This window comes from Ahaetulla prasina, chromosome 6 (assembly GCF_028640845.1).
Source record: "Ahaetulla prasina isolate Xishuangbanna chromosome 6, ASM2864084v1, whole genome shotgun sequence".
NCBI classification, from domain to species: Eukaryota; Metazoa; Chordata; class Lepidosauria; order Squamata; family Colubridae; genus Ahaetulla; species Ahaetulla prasina.
Window position 1 is genome coordinate 7,749,764 of NC_080544.1, and position 24,665 is coordinate 7,774,428.

Consider the following 24,665-nt stretch of genomic DNA (forward strand, 5'->3'; position numbering starts at 1 on the left):
TGCCGGCCACATGACCATGGAGACGTCTTCGGACAGCGCTGGTTCTGAAATGGAGATGAGCACCGCCCCCTAGAGTCGGCAACGACTAGCACGTATGTGCGAGGGGAACCTTTACCTTTACCTAATATTGATAAAATGGTTAACAAATGACCACTCAAACACCACTAAAATCAATAAAACCAGCAAGAACAGGGTCAGCAACATCATCCATCCTGTTAGAAGATGGAAGAGCTCAGCAATTGATAAATCCAGGATGAACAGGCAGGCCTGGCCTTTTATGACGGGGGATGTGCCCTATTTGGGGCAGCATCACAGAGAAAGCTCAGGCTTCTAATGAGGCCTCCTCAGCGTTTAAGGATGTTAAAGGAAGAGGTACAAATAGTCCTCAACTTACGACCACAATGGAGCGCAAAATTTATGTTGCTAAGTGAGAAATTTGTTGTGAATTTTTTGACTTTTTTTGCCACATTTGTTAAGCGAATCACTGCAGTTGTTAAATTAGTAGCATGGTTGTTAAGTGAATCTGGTTTCCCCATTGAATTTGCTTGCCAGAAGGTCACAAAAGGTTATCATGTGACTCCCAGAACACTGCAACGGTCATAAATGTGAGTCAAGCCAAATCTGAATGTCAATCATGTCACCATGGGCTTGCTACACTGGTGATATGTGTGACTTTGAAAGTCACTAAACGAACTGTTGTAAGTCAAGGACTATGTCGTGTCCCACTCCTCCGCTGACGGCCGGGTCAGGGAAATCCGAATCAGGCTTGCCTCTGCAGCTCTGCCCAAAGTCCTAGCAAAGTCCTCAGAGCAGGCAGGAGACCAGAAAGTGACTTCAGCAAGATAAGTTCGACTTTGCCTGACTCAGAGACTGCCAGAAAGCAGATCCTTTATATAGGCCATGTTGTGTGGCTCCATGACTCAGCACTCATTAAGGCCTGCCCCTCCCTTCCTTCTGTTGCCCCCGCCTATCCAGTCTTCTGATGCGAGGGTCACTCCAATCAGCAGCTGTTGGAAATAAACTTTCCTCAGGCTCACATGCTGTGGAGGAGGGGGAGGGGTCTAGCTGCTCCGTTTGCCTGGGCATGGAGTCAGGGCTGGGGCCGGGAGGTGCTCCTTCTTCTGCAGTTTGTGTGGGCATGGAGCCAGGACTTGGGCCGGGAGGCATACATTCCTCAGTGTTCGGGAGCAGGTAAGAAGGCCCCGGCTGCTCTGAGGGCGGGCAAGACACAACAGACTACTTGTATTCCTTCAAATGCATAGGTCAACATTATTACCTTGAGTGTGGCGTGGCATCCAACAGTTAACCCCTACAGCTGTTTCAAAATAGGGTTACATGATTCTTGACCACTGTCCCTAGCAGTATTACGGCCGTCACCATTGTATTTTCGATTACATTTTCGAGGGCAATCCTATATAAAACACATTGAAAAGATCCTAAAAAGTGATGATTACCAGCACTTGCCAGATAATTTCTGTTCAGGTATGGCTTCAGTGAGTACAACAGCAGAGCTAGAACAAAGCTGACACCTCTCGACCTTTCAATGAGATTAGGAAATATCCTCTAATTATCTACCTGCTCATTCCATCACGGAGCAAAAATAGATTGCCTCATCTCCTAAATTGGAGAATTTTCTATGTGCTGAGTCATCAGCATGCAAGTAGGATCTTGCTGCATATTGTGCACTGTTCCTTCCTAATAGCTTTCTATCAGTTTGAAATGAATGCATACCCTAGTGAAAATTCATAAGATCCCATGGCATACTTGTAAATAGGATCATGATTTGTGACCTTATTCAGGGGAGGTCCGCGGACCTCATGGGCATTACGGAGACCTGGTTGGGCCTTGAGGGGGGGGTCCCCCTTGTTGAGATGTGCCCTCCAGGCTTCCGAGCATTTCATCAGCCGAGAGTCCAAGGTAGGGGTGGGGGGGTGGCGGTTGTTATTAAGGAAGATCTAGAGCCGAGGGAGACCACTGTTCCTCAGATTGCTGGCTGCGAATCCCTCTGTGTGCGCTGGGGCTATAGGAATCAGTTGGGCTTGGTGATCGCGTACCTGGCTCCTTGCTGCGTGACCACAGCCCTGCCCGAGCTGTTGGAGGTACTGGCTGCCGTGGCGGTTGAGACCCCCAAACTTATAGTTATGGGGGATTTCAACTTGCCATCGGTTGGCCTGTCATCAACGGCAGCTCGGGAGTTCCAGGCTTCCATGACGGCCTTGGACCTGATTCGAGTAAATGATGGCCCTACGCACACAGGGGGAGGCATGCTAGATATGATTTTTATCTCTGGACAGTGGTTAAATGATCTGGTATTAGATGATTTAGTAACAGAACCAATGTCATGGTCGGATCATTTTCTCCTTCGCCTAGACTTCCGAACCGCTATTCACCACCGCAGGGAGACGGAACCTATACGGTGGTTCCGTCCCAGGCGCCTGATGGACCCTGAGAGGTTCCAGACGGAGCTTGGGCCATTTCCTGAGGATCTGGCCCACGGCACGACTGAGGAACTGGTCGTGGCCTGGGAGCAGGCCGCGGCCGGTGCCCTGGACCGTGTCGCGCCTTTGCGGCCTCTGACCCGGCGTAGGTCTCGTCCGACCCTTGGTTCTCCGAGGGGCTGAGGGAGATGAAACGCCGGAGAAGACGCCTAGAGAGCACCTGGAGGTCTAGTCGCTCCGAAGCTGATCGGACACTAGTTAGGACCTATACTAGGACCTACCTAGTGGCAATGAGGGAAGCGAGGCGCCTCGCCTCTACCCTCATTGCGTCGGCAGATAACCGCCCGGCCGCCCTGTTTCGGGTGACCCGCTCTCTCCTACATCAGGAGGTGCGGGATGACCCTTTGCAGGGACGAGCTGAGGAGTTTAGTGGTTATCTATACGATAAAATCGTTCAGCTGAGGGACGGCCTAGACCGAATTTGGGATGATCCAAGCGAGGGAGAGGAGGCACGTCTTGTTGAGCACATTTGGGATGAGTTTGACCCTGTGGCTCCGAGGGCGTGGACAGGTTGTTGGGGAGGCTTCACGGCACGACATGTTTACTGGACCCGTGCCCTTCCTGGCTGGTACTGGCCACTCAGGCGGTGACACGAGGCTGGCTCAGAGGATTATCAACGCTTCTTTGTTGGATGGGGTTTTCCTGCCGCCTTGAAAGAGGCGGTGGTGAGACCCTCCTTAAAGCCCTCTTTGGACCCAGCTATTTTGGCTAATTATCGTCCAGTCTCAACCTTCGCTTTGTTGCGAAGGTTGTAGAGAGTGCCGTGGCGCGACAGCTGCCCCAACACCTGGATGAAGATGTCTATCTAGACCCGTTCCAGTCCGGCTTCCGACCCGGATACAGCACGGAGACAGCTTTGGTCGCATTGGTGGATGATCTCTGGAGGGCCAGGGACAAGGGATATTCCTCTGCCCTGGTCCTATTAGACCTCTCAGCGGCGGTCGATACCATCGATCATGGTATCCTGCTGCGCCGGTTGGAGGGATTGGGAGTGGGAGGCACCGTATATCGGTGGTTCTCCTCCTATCTCTCCGACCGGTCGCAGACGGTGTTGACAGGGGGGCAGAGGTCGACCGCGAGGGGCCTCACTTGTGGGGTCCCTCAGGGGTCGATTCTCTCGCCCCTGCTGTTCAACATCTACATGAAGCCGCTGGGTGAGATCATCAGTGGTTTCGGGGTGAGATACCAGCAGTACGCTGATGACACTCAGCTGTACCTTTCCACCCCGGACCACCCCAATGAAGCTGTTGAAGTGCTGTCCCGGTGTTTGGAGGCTGTACGGGTCTGGATGGGGAGAAACAGGCTCAAGCTTAATCCTCGAAGACGGAGTGGCTGTGGATGCCGGCACCCCGATTCAGTCAGCTGCAGCCGCGGCTGGCTGTTGGTGGCGAGTTACTGGCCCCAAAGGATAGGGTGCGCAACTTGGGTGTCCTTCTGGATGATCGGCTGTCGTTTGACGATCATTTGACGGCCGTCTCCAGGAGGGCCTTCCACCAGGTTCGCCTGGTCCGGCAGTTGCGCCCCTTCCTTGATCGGGATGCCTTATGCACGGTCACTCATGCGCTCGTTACCTCTCGCTTGGATTACTGTAATGCTCTCTACATGGGGCTCCCCCTGAAGTGCGCTCGGAGGCTTCAGTTAGTCAGAATGCAGCTGCGCTGGTGATAGAGGAGCTACGTAGCTCCCATGTAACACCGCTCCTGCGCAGACTGCACTGGCTGCCTGTGGCCTTCCGGGTGCACTTTAAGGTGTTGGTTACGACCTTTAAAGCGCTCCATGGCTTAGGACCTGGGTACTTACGGGACCGCCTGCTGTTACCATACGCCTCCCACCGACCCGTACGCTCCCACAGGGAGGGGCTTCTCAGGGTGCCGTCCGCCAAACAATGTCGTCTGGCGGCCCCAGGAAGGGCCTTCTGTGGGGCTCCCAGCCTCTGGAACGAGCTTCCCCCGGGCTTACGCCAAATTCCTGACCTTCGGACATTTCGTCGCGAACTCAAGACTCACCTTTTTATCCGCGCGGGGCTGGCTTAAATTGGGATCTTAAATTTTAAATTTATTAATTTTAAATGGGGTTTTAGTAGAGTAAATTTTAATCATTGGGCTAATTTAAATAAGTTTTTTAATTGGGATTTTAAATTTGTATATTGTATTGCTGGTTTTTATTATGCCTGTACACCGCCCTGAGTCCTTCGGGAGAAGGGCGGTATAAAAATTAAATAAAATAAATAATAAAATAAATAAATAAGCAGAAATGACATTTTAATAAAACAGGTCTACAGGGTTTTTTTCCCCAGTAGCATAAAAAGCTATAAAGAAATCTAGAATAATCAATCAGAGTGCATTTCCTTGGTCTCTATTTTTCTAAAATAGACCATTTTTCTAAATTTGGGATTAAAGCTAGATTTTCTTTTAAAACTGAGCATGCATGGAATATTGCTTACTATAAACAGGAGAATTAAGAAGGCTTTTCAAAATTATTTTTGGCTCAGTTGAACTTCTCTCCTTTATTTCTAAATTCAAGGAATCAGCCCAAAGCCCAAGAACCTTCACTGTTCCAACTATTTCATTCTGCAATGGCAAATGAAAACGTGGGAACTCTTACTCTGAGATTACCCTGACAGCTGGGAGTTGAAGTCTTAAAAGAGCCAAGTTTGCAGACCCCTGCCCTAAGAGACTGGCTATTTTGGTTATTCCAATCTTGGGGAGGAGGAACTATTTTCCAAATCTCAATAATTTTTCTTTGCATTTATATTCATTGAATTTTATATATTTCCATACAATATATAACTTGCATATGCATGTCCTTTCTCAGAACTTCCTCCTAATGCCACTCTCTACAACAAACGTTGAGGTTGCTCTCTCCCTTGTCCTTCTGTCAAGAAAGGTCTTGCCAAGTACTAGAAGACAGATACAAAAGTTGGAGACAGGTATAGGCTGCCTTCTATAACACATCTGCTAAAGAGGAAAATGCTTAAATGCTTAAGCTGAAAATGGCCATAAAGAACTTTGCAGTATCTTATTTAGATGCCATATATATGAATCATGGGGACGCGGTGGCTCAGGGGCTAGGACGTTGAGCTTGTCGATCGAAAGGTCGGCAGCTCAGCGGTTCGAATCCCTAGTGCTGCCGTGTAACGGGGTGAGCTCCCGTTACTTGTCCCAGCTTCTGCCAACCTAGCAGTTTCGAAAGCATGTAAAAATGCAAGTAGAAAAAATAGGGACCACCTTGGTGGGAAGGTCACAGCATTTTGTGCGCCTTTGGCGTTGAGTCATGCTGGCCACATGACCACGGAGACGTCTTCGGACAGCGCTGGGTCTTCGGCTTTGAAACGGAGATGAGCACTGCCCCCTAGAGTCGGCAACGACTAGCACGTATGTGCGAGGGGAACCTTTACCTTTACCTTATATATGAATCATCGCCCAAAACCAGCTCACATTTTTATGATTGTACAGCTACTCTGAACTTCTATGAACATGAACAAATAAATTCCAAATTATCTTGTTAGCATAGAATTCATTTTGATCCCATCATTTTAGTGATGGAATATTCATTTTCTATCTGCCCTGAGCATTCTAGATGTCTGATCCTTCTCTAAAGACAAGATAAGAGAAATTGGGTAACAGAGAAGGCTATTGGTGTTCATGAAGTTTTGTCTCACAAAAGGCCTCCTTGGTAAATCAGATAGGAAACACAACTGCCTGCGTTAATTATACACTATTGTTAGGATAGATTAACAGAATCTTGCAAGTCTGTTGAAACAAATTTCCCATTGCCACTTTAAACCAAGTGATCAATTAGGGCAGATCTTTTCTAAGTTTCTTTCTCTGACCGTTAATCCACTGAAGGTTCCTCTTTCTCGTCTCGTCTGTTTTTTTTTCCTAGACAGCCGAAGCCCACTGCAACTATATCACAAAAAAGGCTCTAAGAGTTGTAAACCTAATCTTGCGTAGCTTCTTCTCCAAAAACGCTACATTACTAACCAAAGCATATAAAACATTTGCTAGACCAATTCTTGAATACAGCTCGCCTATCTGGAACCCATACCTCATTTCAGACATTAATACAATTGAGCGTGTCCAGAAATATTTTACAAGAAGAGTTCTTCACTCCTCTGATTACAACAAAATACCTTATGCCACCAGACTTGAAATCCTGGGTTTAGAAAACTTAGAACTCCGCCGCCTTTGACATGACCTGAGTTTAACTCATAGAATCATCTATTACAATGTCCTTCCTGTTGAAGACTACTTCAGCTTCAATTGCAACAATACATAAGCACACAATAGATTTAAGCTTAATGTTAACTGCTCCCCAATCTTGATTGCAGAAAATATGACTTCTGTAACAGAGTTGTTAATGCTTGGAATGCACTACCTGACTCTGTGGTCTCTTCCCAAAATCCCCAAAGCTTCAACCAAAGACTATCTACTATTGACCTCACCCCATTCCTAAGAGGTCTGTAAGGGGCGTGCATAAGAGCACCAGCATGCCTACCGTTCCTGTCCTAATGTTCCCTTTCATTAATGTTCCCTCTTCCCCTCATCCCTCAAAGTTACCCACATAATCCATTTCACTCTGATACTGGCTGCCAGAGTAGGGCATTGTTGAGGCTGCTAGGTGGTGATCAAAATCGTATCTTCAAGATGACCTTCATCAGAAATAAAACAAATGGGAAGTTGTATAAGAAAAGACCTAAATTAAAAAAATAATAATAATCCAGGAAATTTCTGCCATTTTTCACTCAGTTACAGCAGTTTTTGACTCCAAATGGAAAGATTAAGATTTATTGCTGGACCATCCTATCTATGAATTGATTGAACTGGGAGTTCCATGTTCAGACACCAATTGTAAAAATCCATCTGAATTGAGATGATTGGCAGTATAACAGTCAGATCCAGCAACTTGAATGGCAACAATGCATAGAATGAAAGCACGACTGCAAGTCCGTAAAGGAATGTAAAGAAAAATCTCTGATGTCATATTGCCTTAGTTCAGTGGTTCTCAACCTTTATAGTGCTGCGACCCCTTTAGTACAATTCCCCACAATTCGGCGACCCCAACCGTAAAATTATTTTCGTTTCGAATTTATCGCGCCTGAAGCCGTATTGGCTAGCGATCTGAACTGCTTGTGATTGCCTTGAGGACGGAGGCATTAAAGTGGAGACTCCTCCCCTATTAAATTTACGGCGCCTGAAGCCAGATTAGGCTAGCGATTGGGAGTGATTGCAGCTGGCTTGAGAGGGAGACATCAGAGCAAAGATTTCTCTCTTTTTGAATTCATTGCGCCTGAAGCCGAATTCGGCTAGTGATTTGAAGAGCCTGCAAATGTGGCTTGTGGAGTCAACCATTGAAGCGCGATTCTTCGGCTCGCAAGTATACTTCCCATATTTCCGATGGTCTTAGGCGACCCCTGGCAAATCATCATTCGACCCCCAACGGGGTCCCGACCCACAGGTTGAGAACCACTGCCTTAGTTGCTGACAGATCACCTGTTTTTTTACATTTCTTCTGTGAGGATAGGGATAGGCAAACCTCCAAGGCGGGGGGGGGTGTCATCCGGATTTTTTTTTTTCTGCATCTCCATCAGATCACAAAGTATTTGTATTTAAGGTAGGATCAAATCAGGGAGCAGATGCTCAGTTTATTCAGATTATTATTACTATAGATTTTGGGGATTACTGAGAAAAAGCTCGAGAAACTCAAAAGTAATCCCACCTTGATTTTGTTGAGGCAGATTTTAATTATGTCAGGTATAAAATGGTGCAGAGAGAAAATCTGACAGGCTTTCAGGATTGATGTCAGCCCTTCGAGAACGTCGACAAATAGACAAGGCAGCAATTCAAAGCATGTTTTTCATACGTGGAAAGTAGAATCGGGGAATCTTAAAAGCCTGTCAGAGTTTCCATTTGTCCCAACTTATATACCAAATAGAACCAAGGCAATTTTACTTTGACTTTCTTTCTCACACTTTCCAGGGTAGCTTTTTCTCCTCTTTAATGGTTTGTCCATTCCTTTACTAAAGTCACCACTATAATGCTTTACACATAGTTATGTGCCAATGATTTGTGACTGAAAATAACTGGCACAATAATTTACTGCCATTCCTGATTACAGAACCTTGTCTTACTTTTATATGCTGATTCAAATTAGAACAGGAAAATTTTTTAAAAAAACACCACATATACAGCTATGAAGGCAAAGAGAATTATGATAATCATGACAAGATTGGTTACTTTGTGATTCAGAATAGTGCAATATTTAACGTTTGGTTATGGCTGTGGAAATTTGTTATTGGTTATGGTTATGGAAATTAGCCTTAAGAGGAAGAAAAACCCAATTTTTAAAACTCCTGTGTATTTAATATACAAAGTGTATATTCCTGGTTTCTGTTATTAATTACAAAGTAGATAGAATCCTGGCCCCATTGATATAGATCTTGAAGAATAAGGGTAAATAAGGGAAAATTTATTTCCCCTTAATGATGCACTTATGATGTTATTAATTTTCCTATGTTAGCCACATTTTGGATGTGAATAGGACACATCTGTGAAAAACAATAGTGTGCCATATCGTATGACCTGTTGCAAAAATTCAATTTGTGAAAATACTTTGATTCAAATGCTGATTAAGATAACCATTTGAGTGTTTTGTGTGTGTGTGTGTAGGGGAAAGGAGCTGAACTTTGTGTCTTAGGTTAGTGAATGCCAGGGGGAAAAAAATCTAAATTAAATTGGATGCCTTTATTCTATTCAGAAGTGTGGAAACTTGTTGTGAGAAATGTTCTGCCTTATTTTAACCCCAGCTCTGAGAGGAGGATGGGAAGTGGAGCAAGTGTTTGACAGTTGACAATGTCCATCACCCTCTTTAGAGATGATGCCTGGGAGGTAAAAATAGCAAGAATGACCTCATGGCTTTTAGCAGCAATACTGAAGAGACAAAAGAGCAGCTTTAAAAGGCCAGCAGAGTTGCAGTCAAAGGACCTGGACTCTTAAGGTTTTGATTCTGCTCCAGAAGGGAGCCACGCTACTTCTCTCTCTCTCTCTCTCTCTTTATGGAGAGTTGGGAGTTAAAAACAGTACGTGACATGCCCAGCTCTCCAGGACTGGATGCTGCTATCAAGCACTTGGACCAACCATATGCAGGTACCCATTTCCTTTGTGCCCTGAACTTAGCAAGCTTCTTCTCTTTCTGTATTTTTTTTTTCTCCCATAGGGATGTTTGCCTGAGGAAGGAAACTGAATTAGGAAAGAGAACGTTAAAAAAAATTAATTTAGGAAAAAGTAGGATGAGCAGAGCCAACAGTGGGTTGGAAGCTGCTTTGAACCAACGTATTGTGCAAGTCCCCGGTTTCTTTCAAGAGGACAAGAATTTATCATGATAATATTACAGCTGATGCTGTTTTCAAATGGCTGTTCTGGGAGAATAATGCTGAAGGTGCCTGAATCCTTAGTCTGACCTTCTGTAATGGGAAAGGTTAGTTTTGCTAGAAATGTTACCCTACTCTCCTTTCCACCCTACTTCCTGCTTTCCATGATAATGAGGGCTGTTGTTGTTATTAGCATTTGATTATAAAAGAAGCTATAAAACAAGGCAGCTTTTCCAGCCTCATTTCTTTGACTTCTTAAGTGGAAGCATGGTAGTAGCTTACCTGTGTTTTATAGCAGGGGTTTCCAACCTTGGTCCCTTTAAGACTTGTGGACTTCAACTCCCGGAGTTGAAAAGCTGCAAACTCAGCAAAGCTGGCTGAGGAACTCTGGGAGTTGAGTTAAGTCCACAAGTCTTAAAGGGACCAAGGTTGCAGACCCCTGTTTTATGGCATCTACTAGAGTCATCTAAGAGGGACGCGGTGGCTCAGGGGCTAGGACGTTGAGCTTGTCGATCGAAAGGTCGGCAGCTCAGCGGTTCGAATCCCCAGTGCTGCCGCGTAATGGGGTGAGCTCCAGTTACTTGTCCCAGCTTCTGCCAACCTAGCAGTTTCGAAAGCACGTAAAAATGCAAGTAGAAAAAATAGGGACCACCTTTGGTGGGAAGGGAACAGCGTTCCGTGCGCCTTTGGCGTAGAGTCATGCCGGCCACATGACCACGGAGACATCTTCGGACAGCGCTGGCTCTTCGGCTTTGAAACGGAGATGAGCACCGCCCCCTAGAGTCGGCAACGACTAGCACGTATGTTTGAGGGGAACCTTTACCTTTACCTTTAGAGTCATCTAACCACTGCTGTGCCAATATGAGACTGCTAAAGAGAGGTTTCACAACATCTTATCAATGTACATTTTGTTTACTATCAATACATTGTCAACTTTGGGCTGAGCTTGCAGTCAGCATTAGGGCAATTTTTAAAAAAATCAGAGTTACAATAAAGGAAGCACTGCTCAGTTGAAACTACTTCTATATTGGGGAATGTGAATATTCTTTTTTTGATAGACATATTTTAATAATTTAATAGAAGTATTTCTACTTAGACTAGAAAACCTCCGAAGTCCCTTCCAACCCTATTATTCTATGCTATTAGAATATTAGAATCCTATTCTGATTAGGAATATGGAGTATTATTAGCACTTTTTCTAGTACGTGTCTATGGGTTATTGTGTCCCTCTCCTTGACTCTCAATCTGCTTAATAGCAGAACTGATAACAGCCCAGTATCAACATTTATCTAAAAAAGTGGAGATGCCAGGAATGTCTCCACTCCTCTGATCACAACAAAATACCTTATGCCACCAGACTTGAAATCCTGGGTTTAGAAAACTTAGAACTCTGCCGCCTTTGACATGACCTGAGTATATCTCATAAAATCATCTGCTACAATGTCCTTCCTGTCGAAGACTACTTCAGCTTCAATCGCAACGATACACGAGCACACAATAGATTTAAACTTAAAGTGAACCTCTCCAATCTTGATTGCAGAAAATATGACTTCAGTAAGAGTTGTTAATGCCTGGAATGCACTACCTGACTCTGTGGTCTCTTCCCAAAATCCCCAAAGCTTTAACCAAAGACTATCTACTATTGACCTCACCACATTCCTAAGAGGTCTGTAAGGCGCGTGCATAAGAGCACCAGCGTGCCTACCGTTCCTGTCCTAATGTCCCCTTTGATTGTATCCAATTCGTATGGTTATTTCATGCTTATACTTATATATACTGTTGTGTTTGACAAAATAAATAAATAAATATAAATAAATTAAAAAATGTTGTATAGGCCCTTCAAATCTTAGCAAATCCCAAAAGACTTCTGAGCTGAAGGCCTGCTAAAGGGGCTTGGATCAGACATGTTAAACTCAAGGCCCGTGGCCCACATCCAGCCCACGATGTGGTTAGATCTGACCTGAGGGGCTGCCCTGGAGACCGCGAGGGGCCGTTCCCCACTGCCTCTGCCCTGGCCCAGCCCAGCTGCACGCTCCCCCCCATATGCACGCACAGGAAGCGGCGAACATGTGGCCACTGGTGTCCCCGGTAAAAGAATGGGGCGGGAGCTGTCCCTGGTGAAAGGAAAGTGCTTTCTCACACGGAGGGCGAGGTCAGTCCCCAGTGGAAGAATTTACTAGCTTGAATTTTACTGGCTCAGGTCCAAGTTTCAGTCGCTCAATCATGAAGGCTCTCTGGCATTTTCTGCCAAAGATTTCCTTTCCTCTATCAAAGTAAACCTAATCTTACGTAGCTTCTTCTCCAGAAATATTACACTACTAACCAGAGCATACAAAACATTTGCTAGACCAATTCTCGAATACAGCTCGCCTGTCTGGAACCCACACCTCATTTCGGACATTAATACAATTGAGCGTGTCCAGAAATATTTTACAAGAGTTCTTCACTCCTCTGATCACAACAAAATACCTTATGCCACCAGACTTGAAATCCTGGGTTTAGAAAACTTAGAACTACGCCGCCTTCGACATGACCTGAGTTTAACTCATAAAATCATCTGCTACAATGTCCTTCCTGTCGAAGATTACTTCAGCTTCAATTGCAACAATACATGAGCACACAATAGATTTAAGCTTAATGTGAACCACTCCAATCTTGATTGCAGAAAATATGACTTCAGCAACAGAGTTGTTAATGCCTGGAATGCACTACCAGACTCTGTGGTCTCTTCCCAAAATCCCCAAAGCTTCAACCAAAAACTGCCATTGACCTCACCCCATTCCTAAGAGGTCTGTAAGGGGCGTGCATAAGAGTACAAACATGCCTACCGCTCCTGTCCTAATGTTCCCTTTGACTGTATCCAATTTCTATGGTTATTTCATGCTTATACTTATATATACTGTTGTGTTTGACAAATAAATAAATAAATAAATAAATAAATAAATAAATAAATAAATAAATAAATAAAAGTACTATGACATTCTTGCATTCCTTTGTTAGAAGAATGCAACCTTGAAGATTATTCATTTGGGAGCCAAGAACATTCCTTGTCATCAGTAAAGCTGTTTTGCCTTACAGATGCTACATATGTGCTTCAGCGTAGATTTCTTTATAGAATCCTGATTGTGCTTTTTGTTCTTGTTCTTTACAGAGCTTAATCGGGGTGACAGCATGCAAGAAAAAAACATGAAGGAAGCCAAAACCAAATGCAGAACCATTGCGTCTCTCTTGACAGATGCCCCCAACCCCCACTCCAAGGGAGTTCTGATGTTTAAAAAACGCAGACAGAGAGCTAAGAAATATACCCTAGTCAGTTTTGGGAGTGTGGAAGAAGACCGCTGCTATGACGAAGAGGATGGAGTCTTCCCAACGAGCGAGTCAGAATTTGATGAAGAAGGCTTTTCTGACGCTCGAAGTTTAACCGACCACTCAGATGGAGGCAACGCCTACCTTGACATTGAGAAGCCCAAAGGCCCTCCTGCGCAGGAGCAGGCCCAGCTACAGCAAGGGCTGAGTGAAGCCTCCGGGAGAGGAGCACAATTATTTGAGCAGCAGAGGCAGAAAACTGAGAAGCAGACCTTGGAAAACACGTCTGCCCAGAAACCAGAGGCAGAGCTCCCAAATTCAACCATTCAGCCGACACGCAGCATAATGAGTATTGAAGCACCGATGCCGTGGAAGGCGGAAAAGACTCCTCTCAGTGTCCATTTAGAATCTGCACCAGTTTCAAGTGAGCTGCCACCCCCTACTCCTGCTCAGCTCCAGTCTCCCTCCGTTATCTTTGGAGAGGGAGCCCAGATATCTTCAAATACCTCAGGCATCTTCAATAGGTCCGCTCGGCCTTTCACTCCTGGCTTTTCTGGGCAACGTCCCATGACGTCATCGGTTATGTTTAGACCTTTAGTGCTTAAAAAAAGTAGTGAGAGGATAGGTGACCAAAGAACAGCTGCCCCTCCTGTTGCCCCTCTTTTTTCAGGGACGGTCCTTCCTGCCCCTCCATCATCAGAGCAATCTAGAGGCACAGCAAGCGCATCTGTGTCTCTCTATATCCCAACTACACCATCATCAGTACAGGCAGCAGCAGATGCAAAATTAGCAGAAGCTAAGTCACCTTCCAGAGCAGGTAGAACCTCCACTGCTTCGATATTTCTCTCGTCCTCTTCTAGACCAGCTGCGGATGCAGCCATAGCTACATCTACCACGTTAGCTTCTCCACAAACCCAGGGTTTTGCATCTTCTCCTTTTTACGTTAGCCCAGTTTCACAGCCCCTCAATCAGCCACCAACCCAGCAATTCACCGGTAACGTCTCTGCTATTCCACGGCCTGCTTCTGAGCCTTTGGCTTCCAGGGAGCAGAGGGTTGCCGTTCCAGCTCCCAGAACAGGTATCTTGCAGGAGGCCCGCCGCCGAAGCAGTAAGAAGCCCATGTTCAAATCTGTAGAAGAGAAGAAAAAGAATTCCCCAAATCCAGAGTTATTGTCCCTTGTGCAGAATCTGGATGAAAAACCCAAAGGGGACCACCAAGGAGCAGGATTTGAATCAGGCCCTGAGGAAGATGTTCTCAGTCTGGGAGCAGAAGCCTGCAACTTCATGCAGTTCTCAGGCCGGAAGTTCAAGACCCCACCTCCAGTCGCCCCTAAGCCTCAGCAATCAGGCACCCCTAATGGAATGGTGAACGGCCCATCTCCTGCGCGTGACCTGCCTCATTTGAAGGGGAAAGGGGCGGAGCTTTTCGCTAAGCGGCAGAGCCGAATGGATAAGTTTGTGGTGGAGGCTGTACCAACATCGAAGCCAAGAACTCCATCTCCTGCCCCTTCTCTTCCCTCTTCCTGGAAGTATTCACCCAATATCCGTGCCCCACCTCCCATAGCTTACAACCCATTACATTCCCCATTTTACCCACTGGCAGCTAGCAAATCCCAGGCCGCCAAGGCAGAGAGCAAAGTTAAGAAAGCGCCAAGCCACAAATCAGGGATCAAAGTCATTGACTTCCTCAGACATCAACCCTACCAACTAAATTCGGCCATGTTCTGTTTTGGGGAGACTCCAAACACTGGTGTCCAGACCCCTACAAGCCCAACAGTTCAACAGTCCAGCTTGTCTTTCACACCGGCCAAGCAAGCCCCTGTGAAAACAACCAGGACCTATGAAATCCGTCGTTTTTCCACCCCTGTCCCAATGCCAATTTCGAGTGGTATGGCTCCCACAGTGTTAGCTCCTCGTTCTGCCACAACATTGGATGAACCAGTTTGGAGAGCAGAAGTGACCTCTACTTCTGAGCCTGCGTCCCCAGGGCTCTATCAGGGAGTTCCCCTCCAATATCAAAGTTCTCCTGAGCTCAGTGAGATGAGCAGAGGGGTTTCCTCCAGCTGGCCCAAATCATCCGTCAACTTCCAGGTAGCTAGACCCAGGTTTTCAGCGTCCCAAACTGGGATGCAGGCACATATTTGGAGACCAGGATCTGGTCACCAATGAAAAGGTTTTTTCTGTTCGTTTTAATATCTTCAATTTTGTAAGTGAGATTAGTTTCCGCTCACTGCTAATTGTGCTCTGGCTTGCAAACTTAGGTTTGCTCCTGTGCAGTGTGCAAAATGGCCATAGACACAGTTGTTTAAGCTAAATACTTGTCTTTGTGGTTCCGTTCTTCTGTTTAAACCTAATTCCTATAAATTAGGTCACTGAAGACAAACTGGAGACAAACTGCCTTTCTTCCTAAACCCCAATCCCTCTGGGTTTTTTTGGGGAGGAGGTTGAAATTCTTTAACAGGATTAAACAGGGGTTTTTTGTTTTGTTTTGTGTTTTGGAGCAAGAAAATAAAATAGTGAAGGTAGATAGCTTTTTCATTGACATGGCAGATGAATGAGACTCATCTTAAGCAACAGGAAGCAGCTCAAACATCATGAATAAATTTTAGCTCTGGAGACCTGACAGCCTGCCTTCATCTAAACCCAAAGGTGGACAAAGAAATAAAATTGCCAAAAGTGGGGTTTGGGTTTTTTTCCTTTATAGGGAAGCATTCCCTCATTGTCCCCACATTTTGCCCTTGGATTAGCATTCTGAGACAAATAGGGGACTCCAGTCTGCTTTGCAATTTGTATGTATGTATGTATGTATGTATGTATGTATGTATGTATGTATGTATGTATGTATGTGTGCCTCTGGATCAGTCTTGACTTCTGGCAGCTGCCTGGACAAGATTTTGTTTTTTTGCAAAGCTTTTCAAAAGTGGCTTACTATATTACCTGTTTCTTAGGGCTGAGAAAGAGGGACTGGCCCAAGATCACCTGGCTTCAGGCCTAAAGCAGGATTAGAACACAAGTCCATGCTGCGTTATAATTCTGTTGCCAATATTTGTGGCTAATATGTTTGACTGAGACCCAAATTCAAGATCCTACTTAACTCTAGACCTCCCTGGGTCAGTCATTATTTCTCAGGTTTCTTAAAGAGCTAAAGGAGTGAGGAAATTACAGGCAAAACATCATGTGTTCTGTCATGAACTTGTAGAAGAAAGGAAGGCAAAAATGCACACATGTATGTATAAATAAAGCAGAAGATTTGAAAGGCACTGGTTCACATAAATGTATCTACAACCTCAGCCTGGAATTACTAAATGGGACAGGAGCCAAAGACTAAATCTTTCCTTCTCAGGAAAGATTCCTGGTCTTTTAGGACCAGGAAGGCAGACTGAAAAGGCTGGGAATAAAAAAGGCATAGAAATGACCTTCTAGGTAAAAGCAGCTGTGATTTAAATACAGCCAGAAGACCTTAGTCTTCTTACGACCCATTTTTTTCCTAACTGCAAGAAAGATATAAATGTAGGGAGAGTTTACTCATCCGGTCTTTTCTTGGCAGCCATTTTCCATAAATCAGAAATAATATTTTCTGGAGGTTCCTGAGAAAAAAAAGAAGAGGTTGAGAGAATTCACAGGAGCAAAACATGAAGTGTTGACAATTGAATTTGCTAAAATAAAAGATGGCGTTCATCTCTTATTACGAGAGAGCAAGTAGAAGCGGGGGAGGGAAGTAGGAGCAAGTGTGTGAAAATTCATGCGGTAGGATTTAATCACTAAGCCAAAACATCAGCAAGAGTCCTTATAGGCTCTTGCAATTTAATTAAAGATAACAAGCGAGGAGAAGTTATTTTACAGCTACTTGAAATCTTTAAATGTGCCCAGGTAGTGGTGCTAGAAGCAAGAGGATATTAATCTCACAATTACTCTGCATTCACTCAGTCCCTTGAAATTTTGTGATGGGGGTTGTATTAGGAGTGCAGTGCATAGGGGAAAACACTAAAAATGTAATCTGACCTGCAATCACATTTAGATCCTTGAGAATTTGAGGTCAAATACACAAAACATTCAGTCCAATTTTGAATTAGCCCATTTACAGAAAATTTACATGAGCTAAAGTCAAAGGATTGGAGTGTGCAAATAGTGTATTTTATCTCCGATGTCAGAATCTTTCCTAGGCTGCATGGCTTGACATCAATGTAAACTGCAGTTCTTGAACTGGCTGTCTGAATAATCTACCAGAATTATTTATATTATTTTGACAGTTCTTGTTGCTATGAATGGGAAAAGAATTACGTGTAACCTAGTTTATCTGGATCTTCATTCAGTGGATTTCATACTTTAGGTACAACAGGTAACATTTTAATTCCAATCTCTTCTTCAAAACCAATTTTGCTTAAAATTGCCCAGGCAATTGTTGCAATGTATGCCATTAATGTAATCATATAGGCCAGGGGTCTCCAACCTTGGTCCCTTTTAAGACTTGTGGACTTCAACTCCCAGAGTCCCTCAGCCAGCAAAGCTGGCTGAGTAACTCTGGGAGTTGAATCCACAAGTCTTAAAGGGACCAAGGTTGGAGACCCCTGATATAGGCAACATTTTTATGCATTTTGCATCAATTTATACATTTTGTGTGATTACACAAATCATAATGTAAAAAATTTCAGTTAATTCTTCAAACAATGTAAATTGGTGCTAATGACATGAATTGGATTTAAGGGATAGTTGGATTTAATGGACTATAAATAAATGGCTTTATAGCTTTGTTTATGGAACATATTAAACTGGAAAACATGGTATTTGAGCATATGCAAGCTGCCATATAACTTCGTCGCAGCCTTTTAGCCCTTACCACCCTGTCCATGTTGGGTTTCCTATTGGGACTTCTAACAAACATGGCTACCAGTTCTGATTTCTGCAATTCTAAATTAGGATCAATTTCAGGTTCCAGTGACACGGAGATCCTGTGTTCAGAAAACTTGAATAAAGAGCTATAGGCAATTAAGGACTTTGCAGTTTAGCCTATCATACAGAGACAAAGGCCCTGAAGAAAGCTGAAGAACTGTCAGTTTAGGAACACCTAATGCAATTGCAAAATCCTTTGGGATGTTTTTTTTAATTTGAATTTATATCCCGCCCTTCTCCGAAGACTCAGGGCGGCTTACATTGTGTTAAGCAATAGTCTTCATCCATTTGTATATTATATACAAAGTCAACTTTTATTGCCCCCAACAATCTGGGTCCTCATTTTACCTACCTTATAAAGGATGGAAGGCTGAGTCAAACTTGGGCCTGGTGGGACTTGAACTTGCAGTAATTGCAAGCAGCTGTGTTAATAACAGACTGCTTAGTCTGTTGAGCCACCAGAGGAAAGATTCTTTTTTTTAAAATTTGCATTTATATCCCGCCCTTCTCCGAAGACTCAGGGCGGCTTACACTATGTTAGCAATAGACTTCATCCTATTTGTATATTTATATACAAAGTCAACTTATTGCCCCCAACAATCTGGGTCCTCATTTTACCTACCTTATAAAGGATGGAAGGTTGCAGTTAAGAAAGAATCCTTGATGAGGCACCAAAAAGCCACCTAGCGTTAATACCAAATAATATTTTCAGTGGGAAGGAGAATTCTGGTAAGATTTTAAATAGGGAGAATGATGGAATGAATTCCAAAAGAAATAGCAATTAGCATAGATTAATCAAGAATTTGTATTATCCAAATGGAGATTAAATGGAGGAAGCTTTGAGATCCAGTTTCTATAACCAAGTCCAAATTTTATAATCCAACGTCGAGCATTGCTGGGACTCAGTCAACTGGAACCTTTTGGATCTCATGGAGCAAAGTGTAACCATTCACCTTTCAGAGCAGATGTTGTGGGTCTCGAGAACTTTTCAGAACTGCTCAGAAATACAGATTTTCAGTACAAGTTCTATTAAGAAAGTAAAGGATCCTACCACGGGAATATAGGAGCTGAGCTAGCTAGCCCTCTCCTCCCTCACTATTGAATTTTCTGTTAACTGGATAATAGATATGAAGTTGTGGTAGGAAACACCGCCAAAAGACACACCATCATAAAAGCAGTCTTCAACTAAGCCACCGGGAGAGGGACAACTGCAGCTCTTCCGATCGCTGCTTGAAGAATGACTAAAAAGTGAATTTTTTTACCTGGAATGCAGAAAGACACTTTGGATGATCTTCGCATCTTTCGGATCATCGCATTGGCTTTCTCCACAACAAACTCGAAAGAATGCTCTTTGCTAGAGTGTTGTTTGTGACCCGCTTCTCCTGCTTTTTCTGAAAAGTGACCATTTCATGTTGAAGAAAGGAACCTGCCAGCTGGAAGCTTTTCCCCCAACTGTGTGAGGCTGAACTTCTGAAGTAATAATAGAACTGACGCTGTCATTCTAGTTTTTTTTTTCTTTCATTTGAAACTGAAAGTCACTTTCCAAATGCTTGTGCTGAGGAATAAATTTCTGATATGCACTTTAATTCTTCTTTACGTTTGGCTTTTTCATTCTCATATTCCTATTATGCTAGAAAATAAAATGAATACAGCTAATCTTTGATGTACAGCCACAATTGAGCCCAAAAATTCTGGTGCTAAGGGAGACATTTATTGAGTTTTGCCCCATTTTATGATATTTCTTGCCACCATTGTTAGGTGAATCACTGCAGTTATTAGATTTGCTCTTAGGGACTGAAGTCTAAAACATATTCAATTATGCCAAGAAAATAATAAGGAAGTCATCATAATTGGAGTTGCACAGTACACCATGTAATATGAACCATTGTATTCTATGGGGGCTGAGTCTTCCAGATCAGGGGTCTCCAACCTTGGCAACTTTAAGACTTGTGGACTTGAACTCCCAGAGTCCCTCAGCCAGCAAAGCTGGCTGAGGAACTCTGGGAGTTCAAGTCCACAAGTCTTAAAGTTGCCAAGGTTGGAGACCCCTGTTCCAGATCAAAATTAAGAGTGGTTAGCTCTAAGGTTTGAAAATTATAAATCTGATGTACATTCTATATGAAACGTGAGACTGATTATTGTCTAAAATAATGCTTGATTACTAAGGAAGCTAAATAAGTCCCAAAGCAACTTGAAAACTGAAACCTTGAAGTTAGAGAAAACAATAAAACAGAGGAACAGCCCAAGTTCACCTTTCTTTTATATAATCAGTGTTGTCTAGAATTTCATAATCTTCTTTCCTTGGCCTCTGAATATCAGTCTATTTCCTTGAACTTTCTGGTGGAAAACAGGGAGCCACTACCCTGATAATATGAGCTTCAGTTTTCCTCAACTTGCAACAGGATGCAGATTGAAGCTCAAAGCCATAGGAATACATGGAAATTGCTACCAAATACATAAACCCAGTGATGGGATTCAGCCGGTTCGCACCTATTCGGGAGAACCGGTTGTTAACTTTTTAAGCAGTTTGGAGAACCAGTTGTTGGAAGAAATCTTATTTTGTTTTTTTCCACTTTGCAGGGCTAATTCTGTAAGGAAGGCAGGAAGGAAACATTCTGGTGGTGTTTCTAGCCTAATCTTTATTGCCCTGCTTACGGAAACTGCCTCTCTGGTTAACCCTTAGTACATTGTAACAGCTAAGGCGAAGCGCCCATCGATGTGAGTGACCACGCCCACACGGTCACATGACCGCTGAGCCACGCCTACCCAGTAGGGCAGAGAACCAGTTGTTAAATTATTTGAATCCCACCATTGCATAAACCCATCGAACATATTTATGATTTATATGTGGAACTAAGGATAATGTCTTAATTTAAGACCACTTAACTCTGGGATGCATGAATGAATTTGATAATTGCTTTCTATTTCTTCCAATACAATAAAATACTGGAAAGAAATTATGTGTAGGAGCTCAGAATTCTGTTATTAGCAGAGTAACTTTCTGACAACTGAACAGAACAAAACCAAAACTAGTGGCGGGGGTGGGGGGGCAAGCTGAAAAAAGAAACATTAAATTAAAAATGGACCAATTCTGGTTAGGTTCGGAGGAAATTCCTGCCCCCTCCAATGCTTCCTTATGGAGGACAGAGTTGGACAACCGCTTGGAATGTGGCTGACTGTTCCATTCTAACCTCTCCCAACTTTCTCCTGGCCAGATGATACACAGCATGTGGTTCCTCTGCTTCATAGGGGCTGATCTGGACTTGCCCCTTGCTTCTGCATGAAGGTGAGCCATGTGCTATTTTAAGAGGGCAAGAATTTCCCTAGCCTGATCGGAGACAACCACTACCTGAGTTCTCCTCCTTTATCAGTATCAATAACACTTAGACTTATATACCTCTCCACGATGCTTTACAGCAGTGGTTCTCAACCTTTATAGTGCTGCGACTCCTTTAATACAATTCCCCACGATGTGGCGACCCCAACAGTAAAATTATTTTCGTTTTGAATTTATCGCGCCTGAAGCCGCATTGGCTAGCGATCTGAATTGCTTGCGATTGCCTTGAGGCTGGAGGCATTAAAGCGGAGACTCCACCCCTATTAAGTTTATGGCGCCTGAAGCCAGATTAGGCTAGCGATTGGGAGTGATTGCAGCTGGCTTGAGAGGGAGACATCAGAGCAAAGATTTCTCTCTTTTTTAATTCATCACACCTGAAGCCGAATTCGACTGGCGATTTGAAGAGCCTGCAGCTGGCTTGTGGAGTCAACCATTGGAGCGCGATTCTTCGACTCGCAAGTATACTTCCCATATTTCCGATGGTTTTAGGCGACTCCTGGCAGATCGTCATTCGACCCCCAAAGGGGTCGCGACCCACAGGTGGAGAACCGCTGCTTTACAGGCTACCTGAGCAGTTTACATAGTTAGCATGTTGCTCCCAACAATCTGGGTCTTCATTTTACTGATTTCAGAAGGATGGAAGCTTGAGTGGGCCTCTAGTATACACCTAGTGGCAATATCATTCTTTTTTCCTTTTATATTAAGCCATATGCATACTAGGAGGCTTTCATCCTTGATTTTATGCATTTCTCTAGAGGTGTGGTGATTTCTTACATATAATCAGGGGTGAAATGCTCTGAAGTCTGCTCCTGGTTCGCTTCACGAGCGCATGCACGCCAAACTCAAGCTTTGCCCACATGCATACCGGAGGCGCTAAGAAGCCTTTTCTGAGTCTGCAAAGATAAGTAGAAAAGCATGGCGTGAGCGTGCGTGTGTGGAAACAGTTGTGCCACACGATTTAGATTCGCTAGAAAGGAAATGTTTTCTAGCAAATATAAATCATGCAGCACAGCTAATTGTCACCTTTGGAACTTCTCTGGAACCGATAATTAAAAATGCTTTAAAAAGTAAAAAAAAAAAATTGCAAAGATCAGCTGTGTAACACACGATCATTAGAACTTTTTTTTTTCCTTTTTAAAGCAGTTTTAACTACCAGTTTCAGAGAACGGGCCCTAACCGGTAGCATTTCACCCCTGCATATAATGCACCTCCACCTCCTCTTTTGTTAGATCTGTTGAATTCTCCCAGATTTCCCCTCTAACCCAAATGATATGAAGAATGGTGAAGATGTTGTCCTCAGAAGGAGAGAAAGTAGTTTTTGCTGCCTTTCCTGGTGTAAATTGGAAAAAAAGCAGAAATCTCTTCCATCAGGAGCCATGTCACCCATGAATGGACAGAGCCCCTAGCCAATCACAGCAGTCAAAGTGGAGGAAGGGCAGGAAATCTAGGAAGTGATGTTTAATGTCAGCTTCATTTACAGCTGATTTATGCATGAGAGCTGAACAGCTGAAGGTTGCAATGAGAAAAGCCCTTAATGCTCAATTACACATAGCTGTAAGACAAGAGGGGGGAGAGATGCACCACAAAAAGTAAAATCATTTTAAAAATTAATAAAAAGGTTTTTTAAAAGGTTAAACAATAAACATGTATTTAAAAAAATACGCCTGCCTGCTATGTCCACTGCTGGTTAAGAAGTTGGAAAAGATTCCAGCTCATGCCTTTATTATCCTTTCTGACCAAAAGCAAAGTTAGAAAGAAAATATCTTCTTGATAGATAGATTACTCTGAGCTAATGCAGGTGAATTATTCAAAAATAAAACACCAAATAAAGTCTTAGGGGAAGAAATTAGCAAAGAAAACTGAATTCAAACAAAGGATGGGTCAGGACAGGAGCTCTGGAGAAAACATTTCTGAAAAATCCCTTCAGTGCATCCCAGCCAAAAGTCAACTGGCCAACCTCCATTCTAGGTCCCTCCTTCTGATCATGTGAACCAAAGTGGAGCTATTGTTAAAAGTATCGCAAGAGAATATTTGTAGCTCAGGGTTGAACTGTGTGGTCTGTGGTGCTCTCTAGGTTGGTTGTTTTTTTTGCAGGTGTGGAGGACTGATGATATTCCTAGCTGAGCAACGTCACAACAAAGCTCAGAGAGCACCACAGACGCCCCAGTATTTTTAAAATGTTCAGAACAATTTCAGAAGTTGCAATCTGCAAGTCTTACCTACTTAGGAATCAGTTGACTTAATAATGCATTGAGCACATTACAATATAGATTCAGAGGCTGGTCTCTTTAGTTAATACTTTTAATACTGTCAGAAGAAAAATCTGATCCAGTTCCAAGCTGGGAGAAAGACGCCGGAAATAAAATGGAGGTTGACTGAATGGAAAGAAGGTTTATTTGGTTTTCAGAAACTTCAGTGACAGCAGCAAATGTTTCTGGGGTGGCTGAATGGATGGATTTTTATAGGTTTCTGAGATACTCCAGGGGGTTGTGCAATGTAGTGAGCCTTATGACTTTTGCTATTCTAATAAGATAAAGGTTTCCCTCGCACATACGTGCTAGTCGTTCCTGACTCTAAGGGGTGGTGCTCATCTCCGTTTCAAAGCCGAAGAGCTAGCGCTGTCCAAAGATGTCTCCGTGACCATGTGACCAGCATGACTCAATGCCAAAGGCGCATGGAACGCTGTTGGTCCCTATTTTTCTACTTGCATTTTTTACGTGCTTTCAAACTGCTAGGTTGGCAGAAGCTAGGACAAGTACTAGGAATTCGAACCGCTGAACTGCCGACGTTTCGATCAACAAGCTCAGCATTTTAGTCATTGAGCCACTGTGTTCCTACGCTATTCTAATGGTGGTGGGTTAATCCTATTATGTCCTAAAAGTCCTGTCCTGTCCTTAGAATTTGGGTGGGGAATGTAGATTTTTAGATGTTTTTCTACTTTTAATCCCTTCTGGGGGAGCTGGTCTGAAGACATTTTGTTTATGAATAGGCTGGCCTGGATTTCTTAATGGGCACAAAATATCCATCTCTAAAGGCTTCAGGCATCTGCTGGATGCTGTTTCCTATAGCAGGAAGACTGGGGCGGCTTCCTGCCTTTAAGAGTGTGTTTCACTATTTCTCCTTCGGGGAAATGTTCTGTCCTGCCTCTTTTTTAATATTAAGAATAAATAATATTTTAATCTGGGGAGAAGGGGCTTCCTACAATATTGTCTTAGTTAACACTGTCTGAAACTCAATCCAAATCCCATGCTAATTTATTTCACTG

General features: G+C 43.7%; 1 protein-coding gene across 1 annotated transcript in view; it reads left to right on the forward strand.

The window, feature by feature from the left end:
• Positions 1-19,649, forward strand: part of SYNPO2L (synaptopodin 2 like) — a 71,733-nt gene extending 52,084 nt beyond the window's left edge. The window contains exon 4 of the mRNA XM_058188576.1: positions 13,019-19,649. Coding sequence (XP_058044559.1) covers positions 13,019-15,342 — 2,324 coding nt within the window. The 3' untranslated portion in view covers positions 15,343-19,649. The remainder of the gene's footprint in view (positions 1-13,018) is intronic.
• The last annotated feature ends 5,016 nt before the right edge of the window (positions 19,650-24,665 follow it).